Here is a 20,695-nt window from a genome sequence, read left to right as displayed (position 1 = left end):
TTTGAATAAATAGCATCTAATAGGTCTAATTATCCGAAATCGAAAGCAATTTCATCCAAAAAAAATCCTATATATTGAGAAAGTTAGATTTAATTTTCCTCTGCATCAAAACAAAAATGTGTCAGAACTAAATATAAACTTTTTAATAATTATATTATTTTTTATTTAATTTAGTCAGGGACACCATTTTATTTTAAAAATTTGGCTAATTAATTTTATGCGTCTTTAATTAAATTTATTACAGGCAAACATCCTTCTAAAAAAGTGAATATTTTTTATCTTGTTTTATAAATTTATGAAACGCTTTATTTCTTAATTTTCTCAAATACATAATAACAGTTTGGTTTATTTAGGTTTTCTATATAATAATCATAAAATTAAGAAGATATAATCGATCCATCTTCATTTACTAGGCTTCCTATAAAAAATAAGCAATTAATATCGTTTAATGCATTAATAGTTTCTTAAATATTATCATTCTAATAGTTTTCTACTTTTATTTATTCTGATATTTAATTTAACCAAACTTCAGATTTTTCGGCTATTAACTTTAATTTATAGATTCTATCTTAATATACCTTTTTATAATATTAATTAAGTTTATATTTAAAATAAATCAAATTAATACTTTGTATGGCAATATATCTTCCTTATCAAATAAAATTTCTAATTACTAAAGATTATTAAATAAATGCCATGTTTAACTAAATAATTTTAATATTAATCCTAATAGATTATCTAAAAATTAAAAATCTGGGATTAAATAAAAGGTTAGTAATAATGATGGCAATATTTCTGAACTAATTATCTAAATTTTAAATGATAAAAATAATTATATAAATAAATAATATTATAATTTGTGAAATTTTACATTATTATTTGTTTAATTTCCAACTAATAATTAGTCTAAATCTGGGAAATAATTTTATTATTCATTTACATAATCAATAAATGGCTTTTATTTACTTTTAATTTTTTAATTATCTTTTTAAAAGAAAAATCTAGGTATTTTGATTCCTTTTTAAATTGGTTTAAATTAAATATCTATATCATAAATCCCTGTTTTATAAACATTAGGAATTACAGTTATTAATTTATCATCTATTATTTATTATAATTTAGTTTATAATTATTCATCATTTAATTCATATAATTTAAAATCTTTTCCTTAATAAAAATAAAATTCATAATTTTATTAATTTGTTTATTTTTTATAAAAAAGTACCTATTATATCAAACCAAGTTAAGAAATTATAAATTAAATAATCCATTCTTAAATTTTGAAAAAAATGAATGAGATTACAAATTTCTTATTTAAGATCTATTTCAATCTAATTTTTTTAATTTTAATCCTCATTTTATTGTTATCCTTTAATTAATTAAATTAAAGAAATTAAGCTTCCTATTAAAGGATTATTTTAAATATAGCTTTCACTTTATTCAGATAATTATTCGATGACTTCTTTTTTTTTTAATTACCCATTCCAATGAAACATTCTACCATTTTAATAGTTCCAATAGTTAAATTTTAGGTAACATCCATAATTTTGTTTGCAACAATTTTAAAGCCACTAAGGCCGGCAGAAAAATAACTTTAATTATGAACAGTTTGAAAGGTTTCTATTTTTTCTTATCTTTTTTTTGATAAATTTAAAGTTAGGACTAAATTATCTTAATCATATTCAAAAAGTTAAACTAAACATCTTAAAATTTCAGGATATAATTATTTTTAATTAATAATTTCTAAAATATTACATCTGATTAAATTTATAAATAATTTTATAATATTAAAAGTTAAAATATTTTATAAAATTTTTGTGTTCTATTCATTAACTATATTAAAATGCGAATTTTAAAAAAAAGTTTTTTTTTATTTTTAGAATCTTAGGATTTATTAAAGGATTTTATAATATTAATATTTTAATTAATGAATGATATGCAATCGAAAACAAGCTTTTCAAAATGTTTTTATCTTTGTTAAAAAATAGTCTTGTTTTTCTACACAGTTTTTAAATTGAATTATTTAAGAATATCATTATCTTCAACTTCTTCTATATGTTTTTATTTCTTAGAGTTATATTTTTAATATTTTGATTTATATATTCTACACATTTTCGGTAGTATAAGTAAATTTAAAGGCTCGTGATCTACATATACAGTTGATACTAATTGGCAAAAAGCACTTCTGATTTCATCATGAAGCTTTTCGTTAAATACTTAGTTGATTAAATATTCTAAAGGGAACATTTTTTCAAGTCTATCATTCCATAAGTAATTTCTAGAAAGAGAAAGATCAGAAAGAAGTTTTATTTATTCGACAAAATATAAAAGTTGTTAATTTTAATAAATAGAAACGTCTTTCCCTAGTATTTTTTCGTCTAAAAGTGTTTTTTAGTTATCTTTAAAAAAAACAAACATTTAATTATGATTATTAGGATTAATAGAAATAGGAATGAAAAGACATTTTTCTAAAGTTTATTTTTATTAGAGAAATTTATAAATAATTTCCTAATTAACAGAAATGCCTTTACCCTTAAATTTGCATATAGATCGAAAAAAATACAAGAAATTTGGGTTCCTATTTTAACTTCCTAATTATAAAACAGAGTTAATAAAATACAATAAAATATTATTATTTAGTTAATTAAAATCTAATTCTTATTATATTACTGATATTTAATTAAGTGCATTTTATTTACTTATTGTTAATGATTACAAGGATATTAAATTTCGTTTTTTTCTTTCAGCTAAATATATATCATCTGTTAAATTATTTAATATAAATTCATTTTTACCTACTATAGAAATAATAAAATCTATAGCTTCTTTTATATATTTTGATTGAAATTTTATTAGTCCTATTTTTTAACTATATACATATTTTCCATTTTCATTGTTATTTTTGCATATTTAGATCATTAGTTTATAAGCATTTTATGCTAAAGAATATTTCTATTTTAAATAAAATACATATTTTTTCATTGTTTTATTTTTTTAATGTTAGATTAATCTAAAAATATTTGCTTTTTCTTAAATAATATTTTCAGATTCTTCAATATAATATTTGGACTTATTCATTAGTTACATTTCTAGTTTTCTTATGTTTATTTTGACTACTTTTTATTTTTTTAAACAAGACTTTATTTTTAGAGCAAATTTTTATTTCCTTTCTTCCTAAAAAATATTCATTATTTCAACTAATTCCTTTTCTTTTAATAAATTTTATAATAATTCAGTTATCAAATCAATGTAATATAATTATGTTAATAATTTTTATCTTTAATAATTTAATTTCCCAAAGTTCAAAGTTTACTCTTCTATTGATATATTTATTATTTTATTTTAACAGAAATCGTTTACATCATTCAAACATTGATTTAAAGTTTTAAATCTTTCCTCAAAGTCTTATTTTATTAATTCTTTTATTAACATATTACGATCTTCAATATTTTACAATTATTTTAACCATTATATCGAAGCTTTAAGAATTGGAAAGCAACTTACTAAAAAATTAGCTTCTTATATTTCTGCAATTGTTGCTTTGTAAAGCTTAAAGGCATCTTCATCTAATGGTTAATTTATTCTTATTTATATTATTAGTTTCCCTATCATATTAAAAAGCTATTCATCTTTTATATGCTATAAAGATTAATTTTCATAATATTATTTTTCTTTTATGTGAATCCATCCCTTTTTATTTACATATTTATGTTTGTTTATATAATTTTTGATATTTTACAAAAAATTACTTTATGTAAAATAGATTTTAAATAAAAGATTGAATCTTTATTTATAAAATTGCTTGTTTCCTATTAAAAATTTAGTTGAGTAAACTGAAATAACGAACTGTGATTAGGAGCATTCAAAACATTAAAATATCCTTCAAAAAAAAATTCTTCATTATTTTGGACTATAATATTTAGATATTATCCAGTAATAAAGTTTCTAAGTTATATGATATAAATAATTTTTTATTTTAAAATATAAACCTTAACAAAAAAATATCATCCCAATTAACTTTTCCACCTTTTTAAAAATTAAGATTTTCAATGACCCACATTCCATTAGTATTACCTTCATATTTTTAAAAAACTTCTCTTTAAGTAGCGCTTTCAATAGTAACATTTAATTATTATTCTATTTTTTTCAAAATTAAAGTATTAGCTTATTCAATATGATGTAACCAAATAATATCGCCATACATTAATAAATTTTAGTCATCTTCGTAATTATTATATTTTAAAATTCTCCATTTAGATTTCTAATCTAATGATACATTAGCTTCTTAATTATACTTATTAGATTCTAAATAATTTAAATTATTACTAGAAAATCTTCTTTTTTGAGTTTAAGTTTGTCTCATTTAATTTGTTATTGATTAAGTTGAATTGGTTAGAATATCGGTAGTTTATACAATTTAGTTTTAATTTAAATTACTTGAAGGTATATTTAAATATTGTTTTTGTTAGTTTGAAAAAATCTGATTTATTAGTTGTAATCTATCTCCATATAATTTTATCTTATTTTATGTATCTACACTTTATTTTCTTCTAGATTTAAATTAATATTGTAGATTTACTATAGCCTATAAATAATAACAAATAGATTTTATTTAATATTTTTAATATTTTTTTTATTTTTTTTAAATATATAAACTTATTCTTAAGCAATTTCAGAATAAGAATACGTTGTCATTAATGAATTTTATTATTGTATTTAAATCTATTTTTGTTATTATTCTTATTGAAAATTTTATATTTATTAATATTAATAACTGTTTTATCTTTATGTGTTTTTTATTTCTTCGGTATTAATGATTTTAATTGTATTAATATTCTTTTCTAACTTTTTTATTTCTGAACAACGAATATAAGGTATTCTACCAAGATAAGAATTTTAACAACTAATATAAACTAAATCATTAATATTTACTACCCTATAAATTAATTTATTTTAGTAAAAATATTATAAAAAATATATTTGAATATTCATAAAATAAACTAAATAATTTAACAAAAACTTAGATTTTACCCATTACTTCTAATTTAATATGAATAAGAGTTTATAAATCTGAAAATTGTATTTTATGACGAAAACTGTTATAATTCTAACTTAAAGTTTTCTTTTTCAATAACTAAAAATAATTTAGAAAATAAAATAAAAGAAAATGTTTAATTAGTTTAATTAGAATTTAAAAATATTAAAATATGAAAAACAATATATTTTTATAAAAAACCTGATTCTGAGTAATTACATACTAAAAATTTATTGGAAGCTAAATGAAATAGTTAAATATCCTAATTAAAAGTTATTTCTTAACCTTTAATTTTTTAGAATAAATCAATATTATTTTTATATTCCTAAATAATATTATTTTATAAATCTTATTAATTAACAACTTTTTTCAAAAGTTTTCCTTATTTTTTAGATTCCTAATTTTAATATTATTTTTATTAATTATTTGCTAAAATAATATCTTAAAAATTAAAGCTAAATTTTGGATAAATTCTAAATAAACATCTATCAAATAGTTATCCGTTACCATCATATTCTAAATTTTTTACCTAAATTTTAGTTTAAACAAAGCCATCACTCATTATAAATTTAAAATGTTAATCATCAGGGCTTAAAGATATTACATCACCAAATTTAAAAGGGATTGATTATCTTTACTCTTGTTATTCTTATATTGAAAATATATCTGTTTACAATAAAGTTTTTAAATTGTTTGAAATTGAATTTTAATAATTAGCAAAATCTTATAAGTTATCACAAAAATTTGAATTACTTTATATTATTTAAGTGGAAGATGATATATTTTTTTATCGTTCTTTATAATTAATAGTTAAAAAATTGGTATTCATTATTTCCAAATGTTTTGTCAATTTTCTTAATAATTAAAATTATTAATTAATTTATATTTTTAAATTAATACAGAATATATTTAAAATTTTTAAATACTTTTGATTAAGGCTTGTAATAATTTTTAACTAAAATATTTAAATATATTTTTCTTTATTATATTTTTAAAATAATTATTGTTCATTTTTAATTATAAAAATATGCTTAATTTTTCATTTTAATATATTTTTTTTAATTTTTTAATTAAAAAACGTCAATTTATTAAAACACAACTTTTATATAAAAATAGATGAAATAAAATAATAATTTTTTTAAAAAAATTAAAAATAATAATATTATTATTACTTTTAAGAGCAAGAAATCAATACTTTTAACTTAAATAATTAAAATTTAGGCTTAATTAATTATAAGAGTTCCTGAAAGCAAATCATACTATAAAATTAAATGGTTAAAAATATAAAATTAAAATGTTTATGATACAGATGTTGATACCTAATAAAAATTTTCTTTCTTTTTAGTTTAATATCAATTAATATTAATTTATAATATCTAATTATACCTACAAAAATCTCTGTTAAAAAATGAAATTTTATTAATTTAAAAAACCCCTACTTTAGAATTATATAAAAAAATTTTCTCCTTATAATTAAATAATTATATTTTAATAAAAAAGATTTGAGATTCAGATATGGATTTAGTCTAATGAGGCAGAGCAAATATTTTATTTGATAATTAAACAGAAGCAAATGATAATAAAGTTATGTTTTCATGCTAAAAATGGAAAATATGATACATAATATTTAATAATTAAATAAATAAATTAATACTTATAAATGATATATATTTTAATTATTTATTAAGAATAAAGATTTAAATTTATATTATACGAACAATAAAATATTAGTTCATTATATTATTTATTTAAAAGACTTATAAAAATTAAAAAAAAATACAAATTGTAATGGTTTAGCACATATTAAATAAATTTTGATTAAAGTTTTTTATTAATATATATATTAAGTAAAATAATGTTAAGAAAAAAATTAATTAAAAATAACAATTTTTTACTTTAAGTTGTATTGTAAAATTAATTATTAAATTTGTATTTATTAATTTCAAAAAAGAAAAAATTAAAATTAAGTCAAAATTAATTAATTATAAAATCTAAATATAATAGCATTTTTTTAAATATTACAAAAAAATAAATATGTTTTTAACTTTAGACCAAGATAAATAAATCATTTATATTTATAATATATTCAATTATATATATTAGCATATATTTTTTTTTATAATATATTTATTAGTCCTTAAAATAAACAAATAAAGGTTTTTAAAACAATAGAAAGGTAAAAATAAAATAATTTATTAACTCTAAATTGTTATTTTTTATAGAAAAGCAATTTTTTATTAATATCTTAATTTTCAATTAAATTAAAAAATTTACATAATTAAATTAAAAGACATTATTTAATATTTTCTCTTGTCTTGTTTGAAAATAAAAAAGAAAAAAAAAAAGTTTAATAATTTCAAATAGAAAAAGTTATAACAAGAATGGTAAATATGTTTTTATCTGATTTACTAATACAGATGTTATTTTACTAATAATCAATAAGAAAATTTAATCTAAATTTATTTATAATTGGAAGTTTTTCTGATATTATTTAAATAAGTTGAAACTAAAATATTATTATAAAAGGATTTATCTTTTTTATTAAAAAAAAATTAAACTTGGATTTTAAAAAAATAAAAAAGATTTTTTGAAATTAAAATATAAATAATTAGATTTTAAATATTATATATATTTTTTATATTTATTTACTAATAATATATTTATAAATAAATTAGTATTTATCTTTTAATGATAATTAATTTAAAAAATATAGTTAGATTATATTAATTATTAATTGTTTAATTCCTATATGTTAGCCCATAAAAATTTATTTATATAAATGTATTTAAATATATTATCATATAAAATTTTGATTTTTTTTTTATATTTAAGATTTTTTTTTTATTTTAAATTTAATTTATTATATAAATAGAGTAATATGTTTTTTTTGAAGATTTGTATAAAAAATAAAATATAATTAAAATATTTCAAATGATTTTTTTTAGAGATAATAAATTTTGTATAATATATATTAGTTATTTTATTATTATAATGTTTTTTATGTTTATAAGGTTAATAATTTTTAAGTTAGTTAGCTTTAATTTTTCTAAAATTGAATTTTACTTAATTAAAATATGCATTAATTATCTATTTTTTATTATTGTATAATTATTTTTAAAAATTTTAAAACAATTTTTATGTTTAGGTTATAAAAAATATAACATTCTAAATGAAATATAATTTATAAAAATATTTATAAACATCGATTATATAATTAAATAAATAATTGAATATAGTATATTAAAATATAAAATAATGAGCATAAAAATAATAATCAATAATTATAAAAATAATATATTGATATCTAAATTATATTTGAATAATGTTTTTTAATACAAATAATATAATAATTTTGAATTTTATTTAGAACAAAATAAAAATAAATAAAAATGATAAAAAAATAATTATTTACATTATATATAAAGTAAAAATTATATAATTGAAAATAAAAAAACAAATCTCTTATGTAAAGATATTGTTTTTAAATATAAAAAAACTATATAGATAATAAATTAAATTAAATAAATATTGTTTTTTGATATATAAAAAATTATAATATACAATTATTATTTATTTAATTTTTAATAATACTTTATTATTTGATTTATGTTATGTTTTTGTTTTTAAATAAATAAATTTATTTTGAAAAATAATAGATTTAATTAATAATGTTAAAACTATATAATTACATATAATAACGAAATAAAATAAAAAAATAAATAATTACTTTGTTTTTTTCTTTTTTCTAAATAGCATTTAATTTTATTATTAAAAAAAAACAATAAAATAATTAAAAAATAAAATGAATTTAAGTGTTTACTCTAATAATAATTCAGGAAACAATTTTAAAATATCTTCAACAAAAAATAAATCATAATAATCATAATCATCATTATATTAAGCACAATAACACCATAAAATGATTTAAATAAAATTAAATGTATTAACTAACCGCATAAATAAATTATCTAATGAAGAATTAATGTTAGAAAGAAAAGCCTACGATACTGCTTTAAAAGCAGAATAAATTTACTAAATAAAATAAAAAGTGTCTGAAAAAGTAATTTATAAATTATATATAAAAAAATAAAAAAAATATAAAAGAATAAAGAATAAGAAAGAAAAAAAATAGAGGTAGACGAAGTTCCATTTACTCATCCAAAAGGATAATTAGATATGTTAAAATGTTAAATGTCAAAATAATAACATTATGACAATAATAAAGAAAAAAGATAAGAATTTAAAAAATAAATAGCTGAAGAATTAGCAAGAAAATAACGCGAAGAAGAATTATAAATAAACAATTTAAAAATGAAATATTAGATTATTAAGTAACAGAAATTACTTGGAAAATAAAAATAATAAAATTATTTTTACTATAAATAATAAGAAATCAAAGAAATATAAAGCAAAAAGCATGAATGGGAAATCACATAAGCTAAACATAAAGAATCTATTATTAAAAAGTTAGAAAAAATAGAGTAAGCTAAATTTTAAAAGTTAAATCATACTAAGGATAAAAGTCTTTAAGCTTAATAGTAGTTAGAATTTTGTAAAAATAATCATCCAGAAGAATATCAAGAAAAGTTTAAGTAAAAGAGCGAGACTGATTGGCATAAAGAATACCTAGAATAATAAAAACTTTAGAATAATTAAGTTTTGATTTAATTAGATATTGATAAACATGGATATACTGTTATAAAATAAAAATAATTTTGATTTTATTTTTCTTATAAAATAAATATTTTATACTTTAGTATTTTTTTTTTTTTTTAATTAAAAAAATTGTTTTATTTTATAATAAAAATATTCTTTTTATATAAAAAAATTTAAATATCATTAAAATAAGAAAAAATGAATTAAAATATAATCATAAATAATGAATCATGTAATCAAAATATAATTATTTATTTTTAAAAATTTATTCAGAAGTTAATATAATGCAATAAACGTAATTAACAAAAGATCAAAAACTTTAATAAATAAAATAAATGGAATTAAAAATGAAATAATTAAAAGAAGAAAAACAATAATTAGATTTATATATATAATAAAATTAATTAAATTCAAATTAAATATAAATGAATAAACCTATAATAAAATAGGAAATAATAAATCCTTTAAAATCTTAAAGTTAAGATTTCATAAATAAACCTGTTTAATAAGTTTAATTTGAACCCATTTAAATAAATGAGAATTAATTTTAATAAAAAGTTGATATTTTACTAAAAGAAAACAACGATTTAGTTAATTAATTTTATGTAGTAAAAAAAGAACTTGAATAATTAAAAATAATGTAATTTAGAAATTAATATAAATTTTAATTTAAATAAATAAAAAAATAAAAATGTATATATATTTTTAACAATTTTATTTATATTCTATATTATTTATAGAAAAAGTAATGAAATATAAAAAATGAGTTAATTAGAATAAGATTTTGATTATTAACATAATTTGCTAATTTAACTTGAATAAAGAAATAATTAACTATAAGAATAAAATATATTAAATTAAAATTAACATAATTAAGAATTAAAGAACTATGAAATTTAAATAAAGGAGTTACATATTATAATCGAAAATTTAAAAGTAGGTTAAAATCATTTAAAATCAGAAATATAAAATAAAACTGAAAAACTTTAAAAATTACAATAAATACATTTAAATGATTAAGAATAAATGAATATGCAAAAATAATAATAAGAATAATTATATAATGAAATCGACTAAATAAAACATTTTTAAACAAATAAATTAAATGAAGAAGAAGATATTGAATAAGAAAAAAGTGAACTTTTATTAAAATTGAAAGAATATGAAGAAATAAATGAAGAATATTAAAATTAAGTTAATTAATTAATTGAAGATAATAACATATTGCAAAAAAAGTATGAAAACTAAATATAGGAAATAAAAACTAATAAATAATAAGAAATTAAAGAATATAAAAATTAAATAAAACAATTTGAAGTTGACTTTTAAGAATAAAATAAGTCCATTAAATAATTAAATTTAGATTTTGAGAAAAGTGAGGAATAGAAATTAAAGAAAAAGAAAAAAATATAATAATTAAAAACTGAGATAAATGAAAATTAAAAACTTTTATCTGAGTTTGAAGAAAAAATTAATTAATTAAATAAACATTTGAATAAATAAGATATAAATTATGAAAAATTATAAAGATAAATATAAGAAAAAGAACACAATATAAAATAAGTACATATAAAATATTAAAATGAATTATAAAATCTTTAATAAAAAAACATTGAAAACAGTTTAAATACCCAAAACGAAAAATAGAAATAAATATAATAATTAAATAATGACTTATTAGAACTAAACTAATAAATAAGAAAATTAAAATAAGAATTATAGGAAAAAGAAGAAACAATAAATGAAATAAAATTAGGATTTAATGAAAAAGAGCGCTTATTTAAAAAATTAAATGAAGAATTTTTTCAAAACGAATAAACATTTTCCAAAAACAATAAGAATAATACTGAAAAAATACTTGAATTGAATAATAAATTAAATAAATTTTAAGAAAATAATTAATATTTAAATAAATAAAATAAAACTTTTTAAGAAAAAAATAATGATTTAAAATAAACAAATATCTAAATTTTAAGAAGATCTAGATAATTTGAGAAATAAAAATAATTAATTAACTTAAGAAAATCAAATTTTAAATAAATAAGTTGAAGATTTAAAAGAAAATTAAATTAAATTAAAATAATCTCAAAAAAACATAAATAATAAGTATCTTTAATTAAATAATAAATATGCCTAATTAAGTTCATAATATGAATTGGAAATTTCTTCTAATTTTTTGAAAAAAGAAAAGACAAAATAAGAAGATTATGATTAGAATTTATATAAAGAGGACATTAATATATAAATAGAGAAGGAATTTTAATAAAAAAACTAAATTTTATAATTTAAAATAGATAATTTAATATAGATTAATAATGAATAATAAGAAAACAATAGTAATTTAAATAAAAATATAAGAAATATGTAATAAGAAATATAATAATAAAACGAACAAATAAATAATTTGAATAATTAATTGAAACATTAAGAAGTATTTATTTTAGAATTAAAAGAGACTAATGAATAATATTAGTTTTTAATTAGTACTATGAATAATAAAAATAATATCGAATTATTAACTTAATAATATTTTTTATAAAAAAACCATTTTCTGAGTAAATTAAAAAGTTAGAAATCGTATTAGAAGAAAAGCTTAAAAATGAATAATTATATGAGTAAAAATTATATAAAATAGTTTTACATGTAAATGAAATGGAAATTAAAAATAAAGAATTAAAAAATGATTACTAAAATTTATATTAAAAATATCAAAAAGCTTTAGAGTTATAATAAAATTAAAAAAACCTTATTTAAGATTAAATACAAATTGAAAATTTAATTGAAGAATAAATAAATTTAAGACAAAACCTATTAAATCAATAAAATTTTGTTAGTGATAGGTCATAAGAAAAAAATTTTAGGAAAAAAATATTAAAATTAATATTTCAAGTTCTTAGGATGATATATAGGATTAATTTGAGGTCAGTTATTAATCTTAAGATAATAATTAAGGATAAGATTAGTTTTAAAACGAAATTGAGAATTAAAATTTATGTAATTTTAAAGAAAATAGGAACTTCTTGAATAAAAATTTATTTAAAACTTAAAAAAATGCTTATATAAATAAACAAATAGGTGATAAAAATTAATTTACTTATAAAAAATATCAAACTTAATATGATAGTTTAGACAATGAATGATTTTATTTTTCATAATTATTATTAAAATTTTTATTTCTATTTTAAATAATTTATAATTTAAAATTATATTCATTCACTGAAGAAAATTTTGAAATTTACTTAAAATGTTTATATTTTATTTTAAATATAATAATTATGTAAATATTTTATTTTTTTAAAAATAAATAAATAAATGCTATTTTTATTGAAATTTAATTATTTAACTAAAATATTACTTTGTGATATTTTTTTATAGAAATATTAATATAATAAAAACAAATAAAATATTTATAAAAATTTAATTATTATTATAAAAATATAAATTTTATTCAAAGTCATTAATAATGAATAAATAAAAATTATATTAATTAAAATATACACAAAAATAACCAAGAAGCATTAGTGTTTCGTAAGTTTAAATTCCTTAGGATAATTCAATAAGCACATATTAATTAATAAGTCCGTGTAATATAACTTAACAATCATTTTAAATTTTATATAGTCCTTCTTAGGCTAATTAATATTAAATATATTAATTATTTTCTCCTACTTAATCAATTAATAATTAATAAAATTCAATTCAAAATATTATTTTATAATCAAATAGAAGTTTAAGTTAATAAAAAGATTAAAGCTAAGATAAATATTAGGAATATAAAAAGGGATTATAATTTTAAAGAGAAAGGGATTTAAATAGAAGAATTTAAAATTTAGAAATATAAAAGAAAATTATTTCCGATTAAATACAATTCACAGGATAAAAAATAGAAGATTTTTAAATAGAAAACAATAAATTAAAATAATATGTATTTAGTTTATAAAATGAACTTATTAATATAAATGAAGAAACTAATAAAAACTAAATATTGCTTATTACTTAAACAAAAAGATTATAAAATGCTATTGAATAACTAACTATATAAAACTAGTATTTAAAAAACAATTGATAAACAAGCAATAATATAAACTAACTTATTAAAACCACTTACATTATTATAAAAATATTATATGTTTAATATATATATATATATATTATATTTAAGCTTTTTTATTTTTTTTATTATAAATATAAATTATTATTTTATAAAAAATATAATTTTAATATTTAAATTTATATATTTAATTTTTCAATATTTATCTTCTTATTCTTAATTTTCTTTATTTTCCTCTTCTTCTTCTTATCCTTCGTTATTTTGCATTTGAAATTCTTGTTCACGAATATTTTATAGAATTTAATCTATCTTTTTTTTCAGTACAGTAATATCAGATTTATAAGATTAATTTTACATTTTTCGTTTTTTTTCTTATGTAATATATCTATAATTAAATATAAATAAATATATATATATAATTAACTTTTTATAAACAATTTTACTTTTCATTTAATTTAGATAAACTTTCTTCTAATTATTTTACTTTATTTAAATACAATTTTGAAACTTGATTATATTATTCCTTTATATTAAATAAATAAATAAATTAAATTTATTAAAACATATTTAAAAAATATTACTTTAAGCATTTAGATATTTTCGTCTTTTTAATTTACTTTATTTCTATAAGAATTTGTATTATTATTAATTTCATTTTCATTTTGTTCACTTTCCTTATTATTTTAATTAACTAGAATATATAATTTATTAGCTATAACAGTATTTTTTAATCTAATCAGTTCATTTTCTTCTTAGAATTTTCTTTCTTTTTCATCAGTAGTGATTTTTAAAGTATATAATTCTTTAACCATATCTAAATGTTATTATTCTAATATTTATGATTATTTTAATAAATCATTAGACTTTGAGTTAATTTCTTTTTATTTTGCTAGTCTTTTTTCTTATTTAGAATTGATTTCTGATATTAAATTACCAATTTATTCCATTTTTTCCTATCTTTCGTTTTCTATTTATTGCCTAATATTTTAATTTTAATCTTCTAAATTATCTAAATTTTCATTTGGCATATGAATATTTTTTATAACACATTTTCCTTATCCATTAACAATGCCTTCTTTACCGCTTCTATTTTTATATTTTATTTAATTTTGTTTAAAATATATTATTTTTTGTTTTTACTTTTTTAATATATTTTCTAAATTTTGTTTATTTCTGATAATATTTGTATCTACTTTTTAAAATTAATAGCTTATTTCTGGCTTTTAATTTCTATTTATTATTATGTTCTCTTCTACTGGTTCAACTATTGCCCTTAAACTTTCTAATTTTTTTTAATCTTCAAATTATTTCAATTTCAGTAATTCATTTTCTCTTTGTATGGCTAATACTTCTTATCTTTCTTAATATAAAACACCTCGAAAATTATCTAATGTACCTTATAAAGTATTTATTTCTTCTTTTCTTCTTTATAACTCCCACTATAATTTATGCTTTTCTGATTCTGAAGCTATTATTCCGTTTAAATTTTGCAGCCATTCTGCTCTTTCTTTATCAAAATCGTTTATTCTATCTCTATAGTAAGATAATAAAGAATTTAGCTAATCTTCATTATTGCAAGCCATTTTAAATAATAAGGCTTTATCCATTTATGGAAAATTATATGCGCTTTCTAATATATTATACATTTTTTATTTATTATAATCTTTTTTTTTTTAAATAATTCTGATTTATATTTTTTTGTTTTTTTGAAATATTTTTATTTAAATATAAGTTTTATAAACAAAAAATATATAATATATAAAGATATGTAAAGCGATCAATAAAATAAACTAATAGCAAATGATTAAAATTATCAAAAAAACATAAAAGTTAGATATAACAATTAAGGTATATAAATGTAAAATTTAATTCAAAAATTTTTAACTTTGGAAAAGTAATATGATTAGTTATAATAAATAAATAACATTGAAAATCAATCAACAAGTAACTAAAATTCAGCTTAAGTTGAATAATCATATGAAGTAAGCGATAATGAAAAAAGTTAAGAAAATATAAATATTTATCAATTAAAAAAAGAAAATAATACTTTTCATTAAAATAAATATGAAACCCATTAAAATTCAGAAGAAGAAATTTTATATTTAAAAAGATAAGCTGATTGTATGAAGAGGCTAAAATAAAAAAAATAAGAGTTAAAAATTTAGAAAAAATACTAATAGTAAAATAATATTAATTAATAATAAAACTAATATAACTATTAGAATTCTCCAATTAAAAATAAACAAAACGTATTCTATTTTATTAATTTATACAATAGAGGTTTAGAATAAAAGAAATAGTAGGATTAAATTAGATAATAAATTCAATTTGTTTAAAGTTAATAATAATTAACTGAATGTAGTTTTAAACCTTAAATAACTAAAAGAGCTTAAAATTTATCTTATGAAAAGTAAATTTATATGAATATAATACTTATTATTTTAATTAAAATAAATTATAAATTAATTTAAAAAGTAATAATTATATCTCTATATAAGACAAAACAATTATATTTTAGAAAAGAAAGGAATTTCTAAAAAATAAGCGTTTGATAGAATTATAAAACAAGGAGATTTAGGAATGTATATTTAAGCCTTAAATAAATAAAAGCAAGCACATCAAATAAAGCTAAACCTATACCTCTTATTTTTATGAAAGATAAATGGATTGGAAAAAGAAGGTTTAAGAGAAAAATTAAGATAGAATGAATGCTCACTATCATTCTTTAATTAAGCTTGAGCCTAATATTAATAGGAGTTTATAATATAATAACAAAAATAAATATGCATATAGATCATGTTTTGATACTAATTTTTAAACATAAATGAATAAAAAATATTATTAACGTTCTTTTGAGGAATTTAAAAAAGATGAATATTTCATTTAGAATTCATTTGAAAATAAAAAATAAAATAATCAGGAAATATATAATTAATATTAAATTAATTTAATATCATCTTGTATAAATAATTAAATGAATAAAAAAGTGTTTTAATAAGCAAAAAAATATAACAAATCTTCATAAAAAACTACTTAAAATTCAAAAAATGATTAGAATTTTTAAAATAATAGTAATGTTGACAGAAAATTTAAATAAATTATTTAAAAAGAAAATTTAATTATTAACAATAATATTTTAAATTAAATTGATAATATAAAAATAAAAAATAATTAATATATAATATTCAATAACGAATTTAAAAAATAGTAAGATTTTTAATAACTTAAAAATGCATTTTTAGTTTAGCCTTATATTTATAATAAAAAAATATGAAAATAATATTAATTATTTATTTTACTAAAACTAATTTTTATATATTTTATTTAATAATAATTTATTAATTATAAAAAATAATTTTTATATAAGATATATATATTTATATAATAATATTTATAAATATATATATATATATATATATATATATATATATATATAAATATATATTTTTATTTCATAGTTTAAGTTCTTACGAAAAGACATTTTATTAATTCGTTTCTGCATCTTCTTCATATTCCAGATCATTTTCAATCTCCGAAGAGTATTATTCTTCAAAATATTATTATTGATTATTTAAATCTTTTGCTAGATTTTAATTTTAAAAAGCCTAATTTTACTCAAGGGGTTTAAGTCTTGTAAAAATATCTAAATTTTATAAATTTTAGGTAAAAAATAAATGACTATATTTTTTAATTAATCTCATTTTATCATGTTCATGCATTTTATTCATACAAAATATCATAACAGGTATAGTACTACCTCTTTCTTTTAAAAAATTGAAGAAAAATTCATAAGAATTAATAGTTTAAAATAAAAAATTTTGAATTTAATATTCAGATTTTCCAAATTAAAATTCAGTGTTTTCTTCTTCACAATAATTAATAATAATTCTGAAATAATGTGAACTTTTATATAGTAAATTCGGTCTTAATTTAAATAAATATTGCAAAAACTATTGAACTTAAAAAATAGCATTAAATTCAATAAGTTTGATTTCTTCTTCTTCCATATGCATTTTTATTTCTTCAAAATTAATATTCTCTTTTTAATTAAATAACCAAATTATTAATTTGCCATCAATTTTATTCGATTTTCCTTTTATCGTATTCGTTGTTTATTTTAAAAACTTTTCTAATTTTCCACTTATATTACTTATATTGCCTACAATATTTTTCTATAAAGGAGATCTATAATCATAATCATAGTCAAATGCTATTCTAATTGTGTTTATTGTTAAAGCAAGTAATAAAATAAATATTATATTTCTCATTCCTGTTAGCATAGTTACATAAACAAAATAATATTCTTATAATGTCATTGATTATTTTATTGCTTGCTCAATAGTTTAATTATTTAAATCAACTATAAAAAAATTAACCATTGTTTACTAAAAAGTAGAAAAATGTTAATTATAATCTTTCATTGCTACATGTATTGCTAAAGCCCAAAATATATAAATAATTAAAATCATACCTATTAATCTAATTTATGAATATAAAGTCCTGCATTATTTTAATATATACCTAAATAAGTAATATAAATAATATATATTATTTTTTACCTAAATAATGAATGTAAGTATTTTGTTAAAAAGTTTAATGATTTTATCCATGATATTAATGAAAATACTTTACAAGGAAGAAAAATATTATTCACTATAATAAATATTGTCCTTAATTTTTAAAGAAAAAAAAGTGATTCTAATTAAATAAAATTATCATTCTAAGTAAATTTAACAGAGGTATCTCTTCTCTTAAATATAGATTAAAACTCTCTGATTTCCAACAAATAAACTATAATATAACATATTTCAGATATGATTTATATAAAATAAATATAAATCTATTTTTATATATATATCCGCATTCTATTATATGTTTAAAAAAGAAAATTATATTTATAGCAAAATATATTGCTAAAACTATATTTAGATAAGTATCATTATTATTTTAAAAATAATTCAATTCAAAAATATCTTAAGTAAATTAATTTTTATTATACCAATTCTCTATTATAAATTAGCATTTGTAAATAACATCATCTTTTCCATAATTAAATTCAATACCTTTTATTTATTTATTTTGAATAAAAAAAAATATTTATTTATAATTATTTTACCATAAACTCTACTATTTTTATAAGATATCCAATTATTTTTAGAAATTTTTAAGAAATTAACTTTTTAAATTAAGTTTTATTTTCTGACTTTAAAGTAACTATATATGTTTGTTAAGGATATTCGCATTTTAAGTAATTTGTATAAATATGTATTAAATTATTCTCTTATAATTTAAACTCTTCACAATCTTATTCAATACAAAGGTCAATATTATAATTATTGATTTGTTATTTTAACAAATTTCTTATATCTTCATATGATTTTGGATTACATACTTTGGAATATTTTAAAATTTAAGTCGTAAAGCATGTGTCTGGATATTAAATATAATAATTAAATAATCTTGGAGCTCCGTAAATAATGAATTTTTATTGATTATATTCATTATTTAATATTGTGTCTGCGAAAACATTTTCTACCCAATTATAGAAATCACTTATATTATTTATTTACTTAAATGTTGTTTTTAGCTTTTTATTTATTAAAAATATTTAAGTTGCTGTTAATGAGTTTGTGTTTAAATCATATACATATTCAATTAATAAATATATAAATATCGTAAGAAATAATAATGTTTTTTCTAAATCTGGAGAAACAAAAAAATATTTTACTTATCTTATATATTTTTTAGATATAAATTGCATTATATAATATTTAATTTTAAGATTTTAACATTTAAAAATTTAAAAATTTTCTACAAATAAAAAAAAGTAATATATATTTTTCAATTAAAAAGATTTATATTTTTATAATAAAGTATCAATAATGAAATATTTTTTAAATTAATAGAATTTTTTGTCATTAGGATCCAATTTTAAAGTACGCAAATTAACTTTTTTTTAAATTACTATATTCTTATTATTATTATTATTATTTTTTTGGGGAATCATCTTATTGCAAAGGGCTCAAATAAACTTTATTATCATAACATATATTCTTCATTTAGCTGGGACTACTTTATGAATGTTCGTCAATTGAAGATTCACATCTATCTCTCTAAAATAAAAAATATTGATATATTAATATTTATATATATATAAATACGCTTTCATTCAAACCAATAATTGGATTAATTAATTCTTTATCATTAATATCAAATGCTATATAATAAAGATATAAAAACAAAAAAATTAAAATATTGTATAACCTTCATTATTTTATTTATCAATTGAACTATTTAGTGCTTATTCATATAATTCAGTATATAAATTATTGGCACTTTAGTAAAGGCTAGTATCTTTTTTATTTGTATTTTAGTTAATAAAATCACTAAGACATTCTTTAAAAATTTAGTTTTTAGAAATCAAGCTTTTTAAAGCAACACTATCCTACATAATATTATAAAATATATCAAATATTTAACAAATGACATTGTGATAAGTTTATTAAAAATTAATTCTTCTAACTAGATATACAAATTTTTTACAACAAGATCTCATTAATTCAGACTTAATCCATGAGCTTTTTTTAACAATTAAATTAATAACACTTAAAATTTGATTAAAATATTCGGTGGAAGGTAAATTTAATTAATAATCAAGAAGATTAAAAATGACTTTTTTATTTCTATTACTAACTTTACTTATTTCTGCTCTGAATAAAATAAATTTTAAAACATCGCAAATTTTAAATATAACGTTTTCTGTTAACTCTGTGCCTTCAATTTACTAATAAATTTCTAATATATCAATTAGTTTGTCAATAATATTAAAATTAATGAAAATTTCAAAGTTATTATTTTAAATAAGGCTTATTATATTTATTAGATTTATTATTTATTCAGAATCTTATGTTTTTAAATGATCAATAAGTATTTTAGGATTATTTTCTTTTAGT

At 15.8% G+C, this 20,695-nt stretch overlaps 2 protein-coding genes across 2 annotated transcripts, besides 14 other annotated features; both read right to left on the bottom strand. All coding sequences in view use genetic code 6, as the record gives it.

Moving 5' to 3' along the window:
- Positions 1-1,440: 1,440 nt before the first annotated feature.
- IMG5_185600 (MIR domain protein) lies at positions 1,441-5,864 on the bottom strand (the record flags this gene model as incomplete). The annotated part of the gene is made up of 5 exons (XM_004027273.1): positions 1,441-3,784; positions 3,912-4,499; positions 4,847-4,936; positions 5,032-5,134; positions 5,237-5,864. The coding sequence occupies 5 exons, from the start codon at positions 5,862-5,864 to the stop codon at positions 1,441-1,443; spliced, it is 3,753 nt and encodes a 1,250-aa protein (XP_004027322.1).
- Positions 1,761-1,810: a microsatellite.
- A 1,977-nt stretch (positions 5,865-7,841) lies between the features above and the next one.
- Positions 7,842-7,880: a microsatellite.
- Positions 7,847-7,889: a microsatellite.
- A 921-nt stretch (positions 7,890-8,810) lies between these two features.
- Positions 8,811-8,844: a microsatellite.
- A 258-nt stretch (positions 8,845-9,102) lies between these two features.
- Positions 9,103-9,145: a microsatellite.
- Positions 9,146-9,801: 656 nt separating this feature from the next.
- Positions 9,802-9,852: a microsatellite.
- Positions 9,853-10,959: 1,107 nt separating this feature from the next.
- Positions 10,960-10,997: a microsatellite.
- A 193-nt stretch (positions 10,998-11,190) lies between these two features.
- Positions 11,191-11,236: a microsatellite.
- A 324-nt stretch (positions 11,237-11,560) lies between these two features.
- Positions 11,561-11,653: a microsatellite.
- Positions 11,561-11,669: a microsatellite.
- Positions 11,572-11,669: a microsatellite.
- Positions 11,670-11,971: 302 nt separating this feature from the next.
- Positions 11,972-12,001: a microsatellite.
- A 1,903-nt stretch (positions 12,002-13,904) lies between these two features.
- Positions 13,905-13,947: a microsatellite.
- A 126-nt stretch (positions 13,948-14,073) lies between these two features.
- Positions 14,074-15,388, bottom strand: IMG5_185590 (hypothetical protein; the record flags this gene model as incomplete). Its single annotated transcript, XM_004027272.1, has 3 exons — positions 14,074-14,265; positions 14,324-14,828; positions 14,883-15,388. 3 exons carry the CDS (start codon positions 15,386-15,388, stop codon positions 14,074-14,076), a joined length of 1,203 nt encoding a protein of 400 aa, XP_004027321.1.
- A 1,721-nt stretch (positions 15,389-17,109) lies between these two features.
- Positions 17,110-17,187: a microsatellite.
- Between the last annotated feature and the right edge of the window lie 3,508 nt (positions 17,188-20,695).

Source organism: Ichthyophthirius multifiliis (genome assembly GCF_000220395.1).
Source record: "Ichthyophthirius multifiliis unplaced genomic scaffold scaff_1120509251342, whole genome shotgun sequence".
Lineage (NCBI taxonomy): Eukaryota > Ciliophora > Oligohymenophorea > Hymenostomatida > Ichthyophthirius > Ichthyophthirius multifiliis.
The sequence above is the reverse complement of the archived record's forward strand: the minus strand, read 5'-3'. Positions and strand labels throughout refer to the sequence as shown.